The following is a 15,308-nucleotide window of genomic DNA, read 5'->3' on the forward strand; positions in this document are numbered from 1 at the left end:
TAGACATTAATGGGTGGCTGGATAAAGAAATTCTTCTACTGAAAGAATTAATTTTGCTTAATCCTTTTGAAATTAAGAGATGATACGGAGAGATGAGTAATGAAGTGCACTCTCTAATTGTGAGGTACCTAATAGAAAACCACAGGGGTTACCTCTCTCTCCCCATCTGTAATTACACTAATTACTGATATGGTGCCAGGAACACTAAGGCAGGCTGCATGTGACAGCACACCACGGAGTGTGTCCTAGCAAGCCATCGTTCTCCATCAGTGGCCAGGAGGAGGCTGACCATGTCAGGGAAGAGAACAGGCACCTCTAGTGCTCACAGGTTGTTTCACAGTGAAAACACAACTTGACTTTAGTCCTTTCTGAGGGGAGGTGATTTAAGGCCAGAGGCTGAGGAGTTGATCTATACCTTAAGCAAATGAGCCCTATTGAGGCCACTGAATCTGCTTTAATGAGCACAAGTTACTTCTGTGAGTAACAGTTTGCAAGACTGACTTCATCATTGACAAAAATGTAATGAAAGAAAATGGTGGATGAGGAGAAGGGAAAATTAATAAATTATATTTAAGTATGTATAAAATTGCTGGACAAATGGTCCTGACTATTAAGGTAAATGGTGCTTGTAAATTCCATTTAATCTTCTGAGATTTTCTTTTACCATAACTCTTACAGTATCTCAGAGGAAATAATGTAAGGATGACTTGCACATTTCAGAAAAAGAATGAATATAAGGTTTCAAGATTTATTGATGGGATGTTTTAAAACAAAAGATCTTCTTTTTTCCTTTGGAATTACTCTACCGTTTATTTTCATTTCCTCAGTTTTTTGTTCACTGTATTATGAACTTCTCTGGGGAAATCTATTGTTAGATGTTTTCACACACACAGGCCCCCTTCTTCCCCCTTGATAAATGATAAAATTGTGCTCCAGTGTGTGCAACACATTCTTGAAATACATCTGAATTCCATTATACAGTTTGTCATTTGCATGATACCTTTTGAGTTACCACTCTTGGAGAAGCCTTATATACTACAGAGAAATGCACTAGGAAAATGAAAAACAAGTTGAGTATGAAGTCCATGGGGTAAACCAGCAGAGACTGTGTTGAACTGATGGCCTTATTTCCATGCAAGTTCAGGGGTAGAAAAGGTGCATCTCAGTGCTAGTCACTATTTGCATGGACCGTGTTCCCTCTGCAGGAATATTGCTGCAAGCAGGACTGACAGGGCCTTCATAGCTCAGGCTGCAGTGTAGTACCTTTATCACCCCAAAGACATTTATTGGATTCCTGCCTGTTCTGCATTAAGTCTTAATAATTTTCACAAGTTTGACACTTGCTCTAACAATCTAAGCTCTCTTTAATATCAAATGGAATAACCAGTTGTAGCACAGAAATCTTAGAAATGCATTCCCATTTTACCAGAGACAAACCTGGCAAGAAAAGAATGGCATGTGTGTATGTCTGGTTAACACCACTGTCCTCTTTCCTGCAGAATCAACACTTGTATTTGCTGTGATGTGATTCAGATGGGATATGCATTTTGTACAGATTTGGTTTGACATGAGTGACTTAATTTTCTGGGCAGCTCAGAATTAGAGGATTGCCCAGTATTCCCTTGGCTGGCTGCTTGCAACACCCTCTTCCCTTTCCTCCATCCTTTTCCTTCCCACAAGGCTTTTTTCACATTGGAGTGAGCCCCAGTGCAGTGGTGAACTGCTCCCAGAGCAAATTAGACATGCAGAACCTTATCCTATCATGCTGCCTTTTAAACACCTCCTCCTTAAGGAAGCTGCATCACCAAACATGTTGCTATAAACACAGAAGATTCCCATCCCAGCCCTCCACAACCAGAGCAGGAAGAAATGCAGCATTCCCAGAAGTCTACCAGTGATCAGGACCTTATTCACTTGTTGAAAGCATTTAAATACATTATATAATAAATGAAAAAAGGAAAAAAAAAAGAAAAGAAAAAAAGGATGCAGTGAAAATCCTCCTTTGAGACATTCAGAGTCTTCTGTAAAAGTAACTGAAATGGAGTAATACTGTGGCAGTGCTTTTTCAGGAAGTGAATTATCTCATGTCTCCAAATCCTCACCTGCTTGTTGAGAGGATCCCAAATCAGCAGGTCTGGTGTGCACAAAACATCCACTAAACTGGAAAGTCAGGATAGGCTACAAGTCCCATTTCAGTCTCCATGTTCTTACTGTTTTTAGTGTGACTTCTACAGAACCCATCCTAATAAAGCCCTTGTTCAGCCATTTGTCTAGCTAAATTTGTAATGTAGGAACAATCTGCTTTGGGAGCAAATGCATCCCTGAAGGAAGTGGGTATTGTAGTCAGTCAATGAGATTGCCCCTACTTACACCACAGATAAATGTGTTGCTTTGTCCTAACATTTCTCCTTTGCAATAATTTCACATTCCAAATTACAAACCTCTGAAAATTGTAGATTATAATAAATGTGCTGAGACAACTTCAACTGTTATAGTAAATGACATTGCTCTAATAATGAAATAAAAAATCCTACTTAATCCTATTCTTTCCCTAAAGTGGTGTTTTGCATTAGCTATGGATGAAAAGACAAACAAGTACATGTATATTCAATAATAATGTCAGCTGGGTCAGAGAAGAATAGGAAATAAAATGAATTCATAACACCCCTGGAGGTAGCTTTCTGATATAGGCAGTTTTCTCTTTGATTTGCCCTCATTGGCAGCATTCATTGTAATTTTAACATAGCCTCCAAATTGGCCTTTATTAATAGCTGTCCTGATCTTAATAACAAATACACTCTAATCTCCAGTCTGGGTGCTTCTGAGGTGAACAATTACATAGAGCAGAATAGATCATATGGGTATTTAGAGGCACCTCTCACTCAAGAGAGCCTAATTTCACCTTCAGACCATCCAGACAGTGTTTTGGAGAGCTGTAGATACAGAGCTCTTCTGTCTCAAGGCTTTGAAGCTAAAATACCTTTCTAGATATGATAGTGAAATAGTCACCTTGAATTGAGGTTGCTGGCAATCTTAAAAAGTCCTTATTGAGCTTTGAGTGCAATCAGATGGTACTTGCTTATAAATGAGAGTTAATGGAAACATTAAACAGTACAAGCTACTGTGACCCATGCCTTCAGAATATTAAGCACATTTTAAAATTGTGGAGCATCATCTATTCCTTTGTGTTCTGTAAAATAATACTTTTTCTAACCAATATTCTCTGGAAGCAGGTTATTTGAATTGTTCAGCATTCTACATTTGCATGTACTGTGTATTTCTAATTTATTTCCTCACTTATCTGGCTACTATATATTTCTGGTTGATACTATACTCAGTTTCTCTTTAATTATTCCATCTGTCAGAAGTGTGTGATGCATTTTAGAAGCTGGTTGGTTTAGTTGTTGAAGCTTTGAGTTTTGGAACTGAATGGGATGACATATTCTTCATTTAGCAGAACAGGCTAAGAAGAATTACATACCCCAAGTGATAAGCTTGGAACTGCTAAAGAAATGCCAAAATCCAATTTTTTCCTCTCTTTAGTTGTCTAAACATCTATTAGTCTCTTGAAGGGAACTCATAAATCCTGCAAATTTAGTTTCTCTGAAACCAACTCTTAACAGTTGTCCTTCCTACTAATCATGTTTTATATCAATTTTATATTTTTCAATATTCAATAAACATGTCTTGTGCTTACTGTACTTGTTAGAAAGTATCTGCAGTATAAGCTGTTATGAGGACAGTTATTAATCAGCCATTTCAGATGGCTGTAGGGTTAGTTTAGTAAGTGTATCCATTTATCTTTTTTATGTTTTCTTCTTTGTTCTTTCCATTTATCCAATATGGAATTTCTTTTGTCCTTTTTGGTTTATTTCTACCAGGGTATGTCACAAAGAAATTTAACACGTAAAAAATGAAAAAAAAAAAAAACCAACAAACAATTAAAAAAAAAAAAACCCAAACCACCCAATAGCTGAAAGAAAGAAAATATACCACCATTTGGGTTTCATTCATGAAAAGATCTTTGCATTATATCCACTTAAATCTGCATTAAAAAATAACAATAGAATGCATTATCTAGCAGTGATTCTTTAAAGCAGTGGATAATTTACACATTAAAGTGAAATGTAGGTTTAAAAGCAGGAGTGTAGGATTGAATTAGAGTGAAGAGTCAGAATGATATAGTCCTGTATGAAAATGGTCTCGGTTTCCTGGGGGTATTGTCCTTCTGGTGTAATGAGACTTGCAGATAACAATCAGGGACTGTGGATAGATCAAGGCACAGCGATACATTGAGAATGGCACAGCAAGTAATGGCTCTGGGGAAACAAATGAATGTGTCTGCTAGATAAACAGCATTAAAAGTTTCTGTTCATCGCCAAAGTCCAGGCCTCTAAAGATTAATAATCCCTGAAAAATTGAGTGTTGGGTTTGAATGGCAAGGTTTTGGTAGCAGGGGGCTGCAGGGGTGGAAGCTGGAAGCTTCCCCCATTTCCAGCAGAGCCAGTGCCAACCTCCAGGATGGACCACAGACCTGCCACCAGCCAGGCTGAGCCCAGCACTGACAGTGACAGTGCCTCGGGTATAACAGATTGGAGAAAGGGAAAAAACTGCTGTGCAACAGCAGCTGGAATAGAGGAGTAGGAGTCTGTGAGAGGAGCAGCCCTGCAGACAGGCAGGGCAGTGCAGAAGGAGGGGCAGGAGGTGCTCCAGGTGCTGGGGCAGAGGTTCCCCTGCAGCCCCTGGTGCTGCCATGGAGAGGCAGCTGTGCCCTGCAGCACAGGGGGGCCTGGCAGCAGGGATCCAGCTGCAGCCCGGGGAGGAGCCCAGCCCAGAGCAGGGGGATGCCCACAGGAGGCTGTGACCCGTGGGAAGGCTGTGCTGGTGTCCTGGTAGAGAGAGAAGCCCATGCTGGAGCAGGTTTGCTGCCAGCACTTGTGACCCCATGGGGTACCCACACTGGAGCAGCCTGTGCCTGGAGGGTGTACCCACACAGGGGATGCACTCTGGAACAGTTCCTGAAGAGCTGTAAGCTGCAGGAACGCCAAGTTGAAGAAGTTCATGAGGGGCTGGCTCCTGCAGGAGGGACCCCGTGCTGTAACAAGAGGGGAAGCATGGGAGGAGTCCTTCTCCTGAGGAGGAAGAACCTGCAGAGACAATGTGCAGTGAACTGACCATAATCCCCTGTACCACTGTGTGGCGGGAGACAGAGAAAATTGTCAGTGAAGTCCACCCCAGGAAGAAGGGAAGGGTGGGAGAAAGGTGTTTTATCATTTTTATTTCTCATTGTCCTACTCTGATTTCATTGGCAATACTTTGAATTGATTTCCCCAAATGGAATCTGCTTTGCCCATGACAGTAATTGCTGAGTGATCTCTCCCTGTCCTTTCCTCAACCCACAAGCCTGCTGTTAGATTTTCTCTCCTGTCCAGATGAAGAGAGGAGAGATAGAGCAGCTTTGGTGGGCACCTGGCATCCAGACAAGGTCAACCCCTCACAAATACTAACTTTTAGAAGATTTTTTTCTTTTAATCCATGCTGCAGTTGTACTTTTATAGGTTCACATATTGCAGGGAGGCACTGGCCATTTATCAGGATGCTAATGACTGGTAGTTATGTGTCCAGGTACTTTGTAACCACTGGGTTGCCCGACAACAGAGGTCACTGGAAGACAGATGGCTCACAAACCAGTTTAAAGATCTCCTTCACTTTTTCTTTTTAAGGGCACCATCAGGGCTTCAAATATTCTAAAATTTCCACATTGGGATTATTGTCCCCTCTTTAAAATTCCATGTGTCAGGAGGCTTCCATGATTTACTGGTAGTCTTCAAACAAAAAAAACCCCTTCCTAACAGAACTTCCATTGATTGCTAGAGTTATTTAAAGGCTAACAATAAAAAATCATAGACTTCAGGCCCCATCAAGGCTAAAAGGAAACAATAATTGCAATTTGCAAGCCTCCTGCCGTGGGTAAAGGAGCTGGGGCTGGCAGAAAGGAAGATCTGAGATTTTAATGGGTGCTGCAGCAGGTCAGGGGAGATATGCCAATTCTTTCCTACATCATCCCATGATAAGACAATTTGTCAAGGTGAAAAGATGAGCGTGAGGTAGAAATGTGCCCAGATGACTCTCAGCTCAGATAAAAGCATGAATATATGGGAAGCTATACAGGAGCTTATTTGGTGACTGCTCATCTCTCTAGGTAGAGACATCCCTAAATGAGAGACCTTTTCTGTCTTTGTAGCACCAAATAACATGGTTTCTTACCCCATGTATTTTCCTGTACCCAAGTCTTGGACAGAAAGAAGTCATCTGAGTGTTAATACAGTAATTTGCAATTCAACTCTTTTGCCAAAGGAAGGGAAGGAGGCACAGGGACAGCCACATTTTCTAGAAGCTTTCCTCCCTTTATCCAAGGGCAGGGCACAGGCCTGTGAGATTTCCCTGTATTAAAATATAAATAAATAAATAAAAATGGGGGTATGAACTGGCAGGTTCCCAGCTTGGAAAATTTTTGGTCTGTCTTTGGACACTAACAACTGTGAGGTCCCATCAAACCTCAGACAAGCACCTCCTCTTCTCGCTGTTACCCACTTTGCATTCTCAGTTTGATAAGGTACCAGAAAGGAAATTTGTGGTACCCAAACTGAGAATGAAACATGGACAACTTTTTCTCAGAGCTGAATTTCTCTTCTGATTTAGAAACACTTGTAGGTGTATATGGACTAATCCGTGTGAGACAATGTGGAAATAAAAGAGGGCATGAAAGAGCAGCTGACTGCCAGACTTTATGATGGATGAGTCTGAAAGTCATTTGTTCTACCCTAGAATCACAAAGAAGCACTAATACATACATACATGGGCTTTACTTACCTCAGGTCTGATTTTGCTGTTGTTGAACTGAAAGAGAGTTTTTCCTTTGAATTTGCTGAGGTGTAGATTTGGCCCATTGTACATAAAGTTAATTAATTAAATGTAATTCTGTATTTCTCCTTTTTTTTTCAGAATGCTTGAGGATGATCTAAAACTCAGCAGTGATGAAGATGATAATGAACAGGTAAATACATCTAATATAAGTGTACAGACCATTTAAACTAACAAAGTTATTTCATAGGTTGGAACTCTTTGTGTGTTGACATACTGTGTTTGCATGAAAAGCATTTTGGTGTGCTGCAGAATCCATTAACTTAAACCTTGTTTGCCTCCTCATTAGAGGAAACAATCTCAAACAGGAATGTGTTTCAGTTGTGCTGGTTCACTTTGTGCAGTGGATTAAACTAAGCCAAAACATGACTAATTAACCTTTGAATGAGAGACCACACAGAGCATCACCCAGGAAGAGCCAATGTGTTCTGAATCTCTGTCCTCCATTGTACCAAGCTAACTGTGGAACAGCCTCCCCTTGCTTTGCACCCATTTTCTGAATTTATGAGCTTTTGGAAGTGTGTGTAAGAGGACCACATAAGAGCACCAACACAAGCACAGAGTTTGTTTGTACTTGCAATCCATTTATACAAGCCCACACAAGAAAATTTGGTCTGTAAGTTTTTGTTCCAGTCAAAGAGTAAAGGTTTGGGAGTCCACAGTAATCCAGTGACTCCTATTTGTGAAAGGGAAAGCCCTCAGCATGTAGCTCTAAATCAATACTAAAAGTTTCTCCATGTACTTGGGATATTAATGAAGAATCATTTTCAGAAAACTGGCTCATGTAATTCTCTATCCTTCCCACTTTATAAATATTTATGTATAATGCTGGGAAAGAAAGCTGGTGAAATTCATATTCTCAACACTCTTATCAGAAAAAAAATGAAACTTTGTGTTAAATTCATCCTTCATTTTACTTTATATATGCAATAGGTTCAAATGTTTAAATGTCTGCAAAAGAGAGGAAGGTAATGCTATAATTCAGCCTAAGATCATCTCTTCAGTCTGGGAAATGTTAATTATAGGCCAATCGTTCTTTCTTATTTATTTTTAAACCACCTAAATGTTCTCCTTCAGCCTACCTCATCCATCCTTAGGGTCATGCCAGGAAAGATTTACCTTCTGGTGAAAGTTGACCCCTTAGTCATACAAGTCAGTATTTTTTAGCACCGGCAAGACTCTTAATGTCTTCTGAAGCCAAAGGGTCAAAATCCTTGTGCAATGCAGTGTTGTGCAAACACAGTGACTAATGACACCATAAGATTTGCAAATTTGCCCAAATGATCCTGTAAAATGACATTGTGATCCTGAGATGCCTAAAATACAGAAATGGAAATATATTGTCAGGTAGCAGTTACTGTTGTTTTCCCACAGTAACAGTTTTCTAGTGACTTAAGTAGAATTTGCAGAGTTTATGGAGTTCAGCTAGGCTGAAATCCCTTATCACTGGTGAATGGAGAAGCAGAGACCTGGACCAGTGTTTGCTGACATCAAATGGATAGCCCTGACTGACTTGAGCAGATGTCATCTCTGATGTTAGCCCCAAGCAGGGAAGAGCTCAGTGCACAGAGGGGTCCTGACAGCTCTGGAGCCCTCCCTGCTCAGTGTGGGATGTGCCTGTCACCCAGCAGCATCCTGAGGGTGAGCAGTGTCCCTGCTCCAGGCCAGGGCTGCAGCCTGGGCCCTTTGTGGTGGGGCTGTGGAGCTGCAGGAAGCCTCAGACTGCTCCAAAGCTCCTTGTGTCTTCCCAGAATACATGCACAGCTTGGGCTGCAGACAAACAGAGAGCGCCACAGGGACCATCCCTGGAGTTTCTCAGCATTTTGTACTACTTAGAAAATTTTGTGATTTTTTCTCATACAATCATTTCATTTAGAAAATTTCTTCTAAGATCATCAAGTCCAACTCTTAACTGAGCACTACCAAGCCCACCACTGACTGCCCAGTTTGGTGTCACCTATTAACTGACCTGTATCCTTAGGGATTCCAAATAAAGCAACTGGACACAACTGCACAGTGAGAACATTTCTTAAATGCCCTGCACTTCAAGGGATCCTTCAGCTCTCCTGTGTACCCCACATAAGTATGGTTGCTTCTCTTCTATTTGTTTTACAAATAGAGTATAGACAAAATTATACAGCTCAGTCAGGAGTTATACATTCCTCATTTAGGAATTTAGGTCTCCTGAATTAATGACTGAAAGTTTCTGCCTGTGTATTGCTGTCAGGCTAAAACCTTGCAGGACTCTGCTGCATCTCTCATTCATTAGACCTCAGCAGCCTCTGCCACATTTCTTTAAGGAGAGGGGATTGGAAACTGGAAGAAAGGTTGATCTGGCCCACTGGTCAGACACATAAACAACAAAAAAGTAACTTCAAGGGCTTTTTCAACATAAATATTTTGCAGTCAAGTGACCGTTGTTATTCAGGTGTACACATGTGCTCATTCTGGCAGGGAGAGAAAAGATTAAAACTCTTAGCTCAAAACCATTCTAGAAGTTTATGCAGCATTTCTGTAAGGAAATAGAATCACTGTCTTTACAGTCTTTATGATTTTTTCTGCTATAAGCCTGCAGCCAGTGTGAAGCTTGAGCTGGCTTTTACTCACTTTTATTCAAAAAACCCCAACACAGTACATAAAAATAAAGTTTGTTGCCTTTATTTCTACTCTAATTTTAAGGAAATCAAAATTCTTTGGAGCAGTGGTCAGCAGGGAGCCCTAGGAGTTCTCCTTTGAGAATTGCTATGGACCCTTCAATTTTTACAGGACAGTAGTGACACTGATCCATAACTGTACTTGGAAAGCAACTTTTAGTGAAAGTCTGTAGAATGTGGGGAGAGTTTGATCTATCAGCCCATGTTCTGAGACTAGCAGTAGTCCATTTATCAAGGTGGAAGATTGTTAGAAACATGGCTGCAAGAAACAAAGCTCTTCTGTTTTGCTCCTTCACTCTATGAACGAGCACCCTTATTAATGAACTGTATTGCATTTACTCAGGTGTCTGTGGGCCTTTACTGTTTCAGGTGTTACAGATCTCCTTCCTTTTTTCCCCTCTGCTGAGGAGGAGCACAGCCACACAATAGCTCCAGTCAGTCACGTAACTGAGAAGTTGAGCTTCATTTCTGGATAGGATAGGACCTGGCAGGTTGAAGTCAATGGAAGGTATTTATTCTACAGATAGCATCAGCAAGGCTGTTACTGATTGTGCTGCCCAGTTTTGGCATTCCCTTTTCAAACAGAATTTTGAATAACTGGAAATTGCTCCTAAAAGTTATAAACATGGAGAACCCTCCTTAATGTAAGTGTTATGTTTATTTTGGTTAAGGCACACATGCTGATGGCCTAGCAACATGTCACCAAGAAAATGCTGAAGGAGACTAAACACTTTAATTTCACCCCAGGGGGTTTAAGACACTTCAGCAACTGAGAGCTGACTGTAAATTCAGCCTCCTAGTGTCAAAGCGCTGCAAATTGCATGGAAACTCTCTAGGTTCTTTTCCTTTTAGCCTTCTGACAGCTGCGGGCTTGATGCAGAAATGGTTGAGTGAATTTCTTTGGGCTGCAACCTGCAGGAAGCCCAGTGAGATGTTCATTGTGGGTGCCTTCAGATTTCAAATGTAGAGTTAAGGCACCCTAGGGATATGGAGAAGTTTGAGAAAGGAGTTTGTTTTGTGAGGATGAGTGTTTGGGCTATTTTTGAGATTTCTAGGGCTAAAGCGATGCCTAGGGCTGTTACAACTAGGGCAGTTATTTTCATGGAGAGAGGTATGGTTGTTGAAGGGGTTTTTGTGGGGATGATAAATGAGGTGATGAGGAATCCTGCTAGGATGCTTCCTAGTGCAAGGTGAGCGCATTGCCATTTTTTGGACCATGTAGGTCATTGCAGTAGAGCATGGGGCAAGTTACAAGGACTGCAGCCCAAACTCCTGTCAGCACCTTCTGGTGCAGCAGTGAGGGGCTGCATTTACCCACACCTGTAAACACAACCTGCACCTACACCTGTAACACAGCCTGCACTACACCTGTAACACAACCTGCACTACACCTGTAACACAACCTGCACTACACCTGTAACACAACCTGCACTACACCTGTAAACACAACCTGCACCTACACCTGTAACACAACCTGCACCTACACCTGTAACACAACCTGCACTGTGTAAACACACCCACAGTGCAGACACTGTGGAGCTGGCCATGTGACACATGCTTTGTCCCATAGACAAAATGCTGATTCTCACGTCTCATTGTGGGTGATTTGAGATTAAAGACACACAGAAAACGATGGGTTAGATCTGGAATCAATTTTCATTTACAGCTGAGAAGCAGCTATTGACGCTGCGCTCACAGTTCAATAAAAGATCTAAAGATATAGACCTTGTGTTTCTCTTTCAATATAAGCAGCATAATCAGTGTCAAATGTTTTTACAAAGAAAATTGTATTGACAGTTTTATTAAAATTGCTGTCTTTAAAGTTTTAAGTTATCCACAATTTGACCTACTTGAATGGTTTTTTAATATGTACGCTGACCAACCCAATAGATTTTTATGTCACATATTTATAATATCAGGTACACATCTGTTTAATGTATTATTTGAGAGGTACTGTAACATGTAAGCATTGCTTGGATTGTGAACTCTCTTGGTGTTGTCAATTGGCACATGCATCAGTATTGCTTTCAGTATGGCACAGGATGTCGCTGCACAAGAGGTGCAATCAAGGCAGATGACAGGCATGCTGTTAGTAAACCAGGAGATGACAAGGCATTTCAGACATGTTAATGTTAACACTCTTCTCTGAGGAAGGACACAGCTTTTTAAATGGCTTTATTACTCTGTTAAAAAAGTACATCAGAAATTAGGAAGAGTAGTGAAGATTTTTAATTAGTAGCTCAGTTCAGCTGAAAGAGCTTAGATAAAACACAGGTTAGTATTTTTGTTCTCTAAAACACCTCTGTATAATTCAAATAAGCTTTGAGCTCAAAGGCATCCAAATGAGTTGTGCCTGGATACAGTATTTTAAGTAGCTGTGGTGTACCCAATTTTCTTTAACCAGCTCGTCTTTGTTCTTCTGCCTAAGGAATAGTCCTGTTAACCTTTTAAATGTGTACTTAATTTAAAGCACATTGCTAGTGTTCTGTGTGTTTTTGAACCAAAGAAACTTTGATACTAGTTACAGACCTGCTCCATTTTCAGTATTTCATGTATATAGTGGTTTTGGCAGAACAAATCAATAAGATATTTTTCTTTTCTACTTGATTTTTTTTTTCTTCTCCCCTTAGTGATTGCCACTTTTCTGAAAACCCTAGAAACACAAGACATGCATGTAGTCCATGGCCCTGCTCTATTGTTTGTATTTTACATAAACATAATTCTTTTTTGCTAGGTTAGTATTAGGTAATTAAATTCAAAATGTTTTGCTTTTTAGCTGAGCCTTAAAAGGTAATCAGCCATAAGCTGAGTTTTGTATTCTTATAATACATGCTGAGCTTTCAATGCCTTTATTCACGTTCAATTTTTTAGAATTTATGAAGTTCTAAGGCATAATATGCCTTCATTGTATCATGTAAACATTTTTTAAAGTGCAACAGTGATCACTTTCCTTGTAACAATAGATATCCTTACCTGTTGTATTTTTTCCCATTTTTTAGCTGGATCCTGAACAAGCTGTTTACCTCCCCAAGGTTTCTCTACATTTCCATTTACTTTGTTATCAGCAGAAAGGCTGAAGAACAGCTCTTCAGTAATGACATCAATACTGCACACACAGTGAGAGAGGTCATCTTGTCAAAGCTATAGAAAAATCAGATGGATTAGGAAGAAACTAGGTGCAAAATAACTTTGATAGAGTCTTTTAATGTAAACAGTTTATCTGTCATTGGGTTCCATTGAAATCCCAGAGTGGTGCAGCATCAGTTGTAGCCACAGCAGTGTGTGTGTGATAAAGAACACACATTCCAGTGTCTAAGATTTGCAGTCATGCTTTATAATTGTAGGGAAATATTTTCATTAAGCCATTAATGAAAACAGAAGCTATTAGGATAATACAGTCATTCTCCAACCTTGCCATGAAAAATCCTTTCATGGATATATGTCCCTTCTTGCTACCTCAGTCCATTTTAATTGTTATTCAGATTATTTCATTGTGCACAACACTGGGTGAAACAACAGTATATTAGCTGTGTGAATACAAGCTCCAGCTTGTATTCGGCAGATCTTTGCTGCTGAGAGATTTGATGACTGAGGTATCTAAGGTTATAATTCACCAGGTAATAATGCAGGTTCATATCATTTGTTTATTATCAGCAGAAGCTTTCAGTAGCCACCCTGAGATCTGGGCTGAGCTGTCTGCAAAAAGCATAGCACACCACTAAAACACAAAGTATTATCAAAAGCTTTTAACTTGTTCAGATTCACAGAATCACATGTAATTTTTTCTCACACATGTTGTTGTTGTGGAGGTCATCCATCAGTGAGGAAGGGGATTAATACAGCCAGGAAGAATGGTTGCTGTAGAGATCAACAAGAAGGACTTTGCCCCTGGAGCTTGCAGTGTGCTCCTGCCTGGGCTCTGGGGCAGCACCTGCCCAGACCAGCACAGGGGCTGGAGGAACCCCATCCTTCCCACTTCACCTTTTCCAAGTGTTTCCATGGCCTGACACTGGCAGCTGTGTCAAAAACCCTCCACTACAGTAAAGAAAAAATAGAGGAAGAGAAATGCTGGCAGGCAGATAGCCCTAATGAAGTGGGAATGACATGCCTTAGCTGAAAAATTTCACATACATGTACATCTTCAAGAGGCCTTTTCCTCTCTTCCCCACAAGAAAGCAGGCACTCCACAATCCCCCGGCACTCTAACAGGGGCTGCTCTTGGGTTCCCTTCTGCCACCAGCCTGAGGCTACCAAGCTCTGTCAGCCCCACTGTCTGACACAATTCCTGTGAGAGAGAAGCTTTAGAGCCCCTGATGCCTCTGTCACTACTTAAAAAGAGATCATTCCTCAGGACAGCCATAAGAGCCTGATGCTGGAGATCTGCCAGCCTTTTTGGGGCGGGACAGAAGAGGGAGATCAGGCTTTCAGTCCACAGGATGGGCCATGTACTCTGTGTGTGTGCATGGCTGCACACAATTTTTTTAAAGGAGTCTTTATTATAAGCATGATGAAAATATATTTCACCAGAGCCTCTTGCTATGTATGCTACTTATGCAAAAGCCCTGTAGTGTTTTGGCAACAAAGCAGAGGCAGGAACAGGTGAGAGAATTGATCAACTCCAGCATTGTTGTTGCTAAGAGAAAAGCCAGCCTTGGCCATACTGTCCTGTAAAATAAATCTGAAGTCTGTGATACCTGCAGGCCATCTCAGTGCTCAGCACTCACTAATCTGACCACATAGGACACATTTATCTCCCTTTTCTCCTCAGGAGGAGAGTGGGATTTTTATCATGAATGTCTCATGAAGCATTTTGGTGAAGAAAGTGTCTGGTTTTCTTACACTGGCCATCTGCAGCACTGCTCCTCTGTAAAAGCCTAAGCAACTGTCTATGAACTTCAAAATCTGAATTCCTGGGAGTTTTTTACTCTGATAGAGGATAGTGCTAGTGTTGGGTTTGAGACAGGGAGCAAAAGGCTGAAGGAGGGACTCATAGGTGACCAGAAAAACCATAAAGTAGGTGCTGGAAAGGACAGGATAAATCCAGTAATTAGCCTCTGTCAGCCAGAACAAGGAGAGAAGTGAAAGTTGATCTCTCCTGGAGGTATTCCAGAAAGAGAACAGTAATGAAAGCTAAACACCCTAATTTTTCTTAGGATGAATTCATCTGCCACGGCAAGGTTTGCTGGAGTTGTAGGTGCTCTGTTCTGTGCTGGCAGGATGAATCTTCCCTGCACACAGGGACAGGTCAGGACCACAGTGTGACAGTGCGATTGATTTGAGCAGGGTGTTCTCGTGGAGAGTGTGCTTGCTTTTCAAAAATTCCAATTTCATGGCAATACTATTAAGTCTAATTTTTGGAACTGTGCAATTTAGTGATCAGTCATGTGAGCAATGTACTAAACCAGACCAAGGTCTGCAGAGTTATTTCATATGTGTTTATTTCTGTTGTCTGCTTGTAATACATTTAATATTCAGCATAGATGTAATGTTCAGTATAAATTAAAATCCTCAAAGTGTTTATTTCCTGCACAGGAAATAAATGGGCAGCAGGAACAGCAGCAACATCAGTTCACTGCCACTGCTGTGACTCTGCCCTTCTGCTTCTCAAGTCTAGGGAACCATTCATTTACTTAAAGTAGGAGAAGACTAAGGACAGGCTGGATTCCCAAAGAAATGAGGAAAAGGTCTTTATCACAAATGGAAGACTAAGGGCACAAACTGCAAATGAGC

General features: G+C 40.9%; 1 protein-coding gene across 5 annotated transcripts in view; it reads left to right on the forward strand.

The window, feature by feature from the left end:
- The window catches only part of AFF2 (ALF transcription elongation factor 2), a 329,969-nt gene that overhangs the window by 226,967 nt on the left and 87,694 nt on the right, over nt 1-15,308 (forward strand). For all 5 annotated transcript variants that reach the window (XM_074551557.1, XM_074551555.1, XM_074551559.1 and 2 more), the window contains exon 8: nt 7,006-7,057. In XM_074551557.1, the coding sequence (XP_074407658.1) occupies nt 7,006-7,057 (52 nt within the window). The remainder of the gene's footprint in view (nt 1-7,005; nt 7,058-15,308) is intronic.

The sequence above is a fragment of the Zonotrichia albicollis genome, chromosome 14 (genome assembly GCF_047830755.1).
Source record: "Zonotrichia albicollis isolate bZonAlb1 chromosome 14, bZonAlb1.hap1, whole genome shotgun sequence".
In the NCBI taxonomy this organism is placed as follows: domain Eukaryota; kingdom Metazoa; phylum Chordata; class Aves; order Passeriformes; family Passerellidae; genus Zonotrichia; species Zonotrichia albicollis.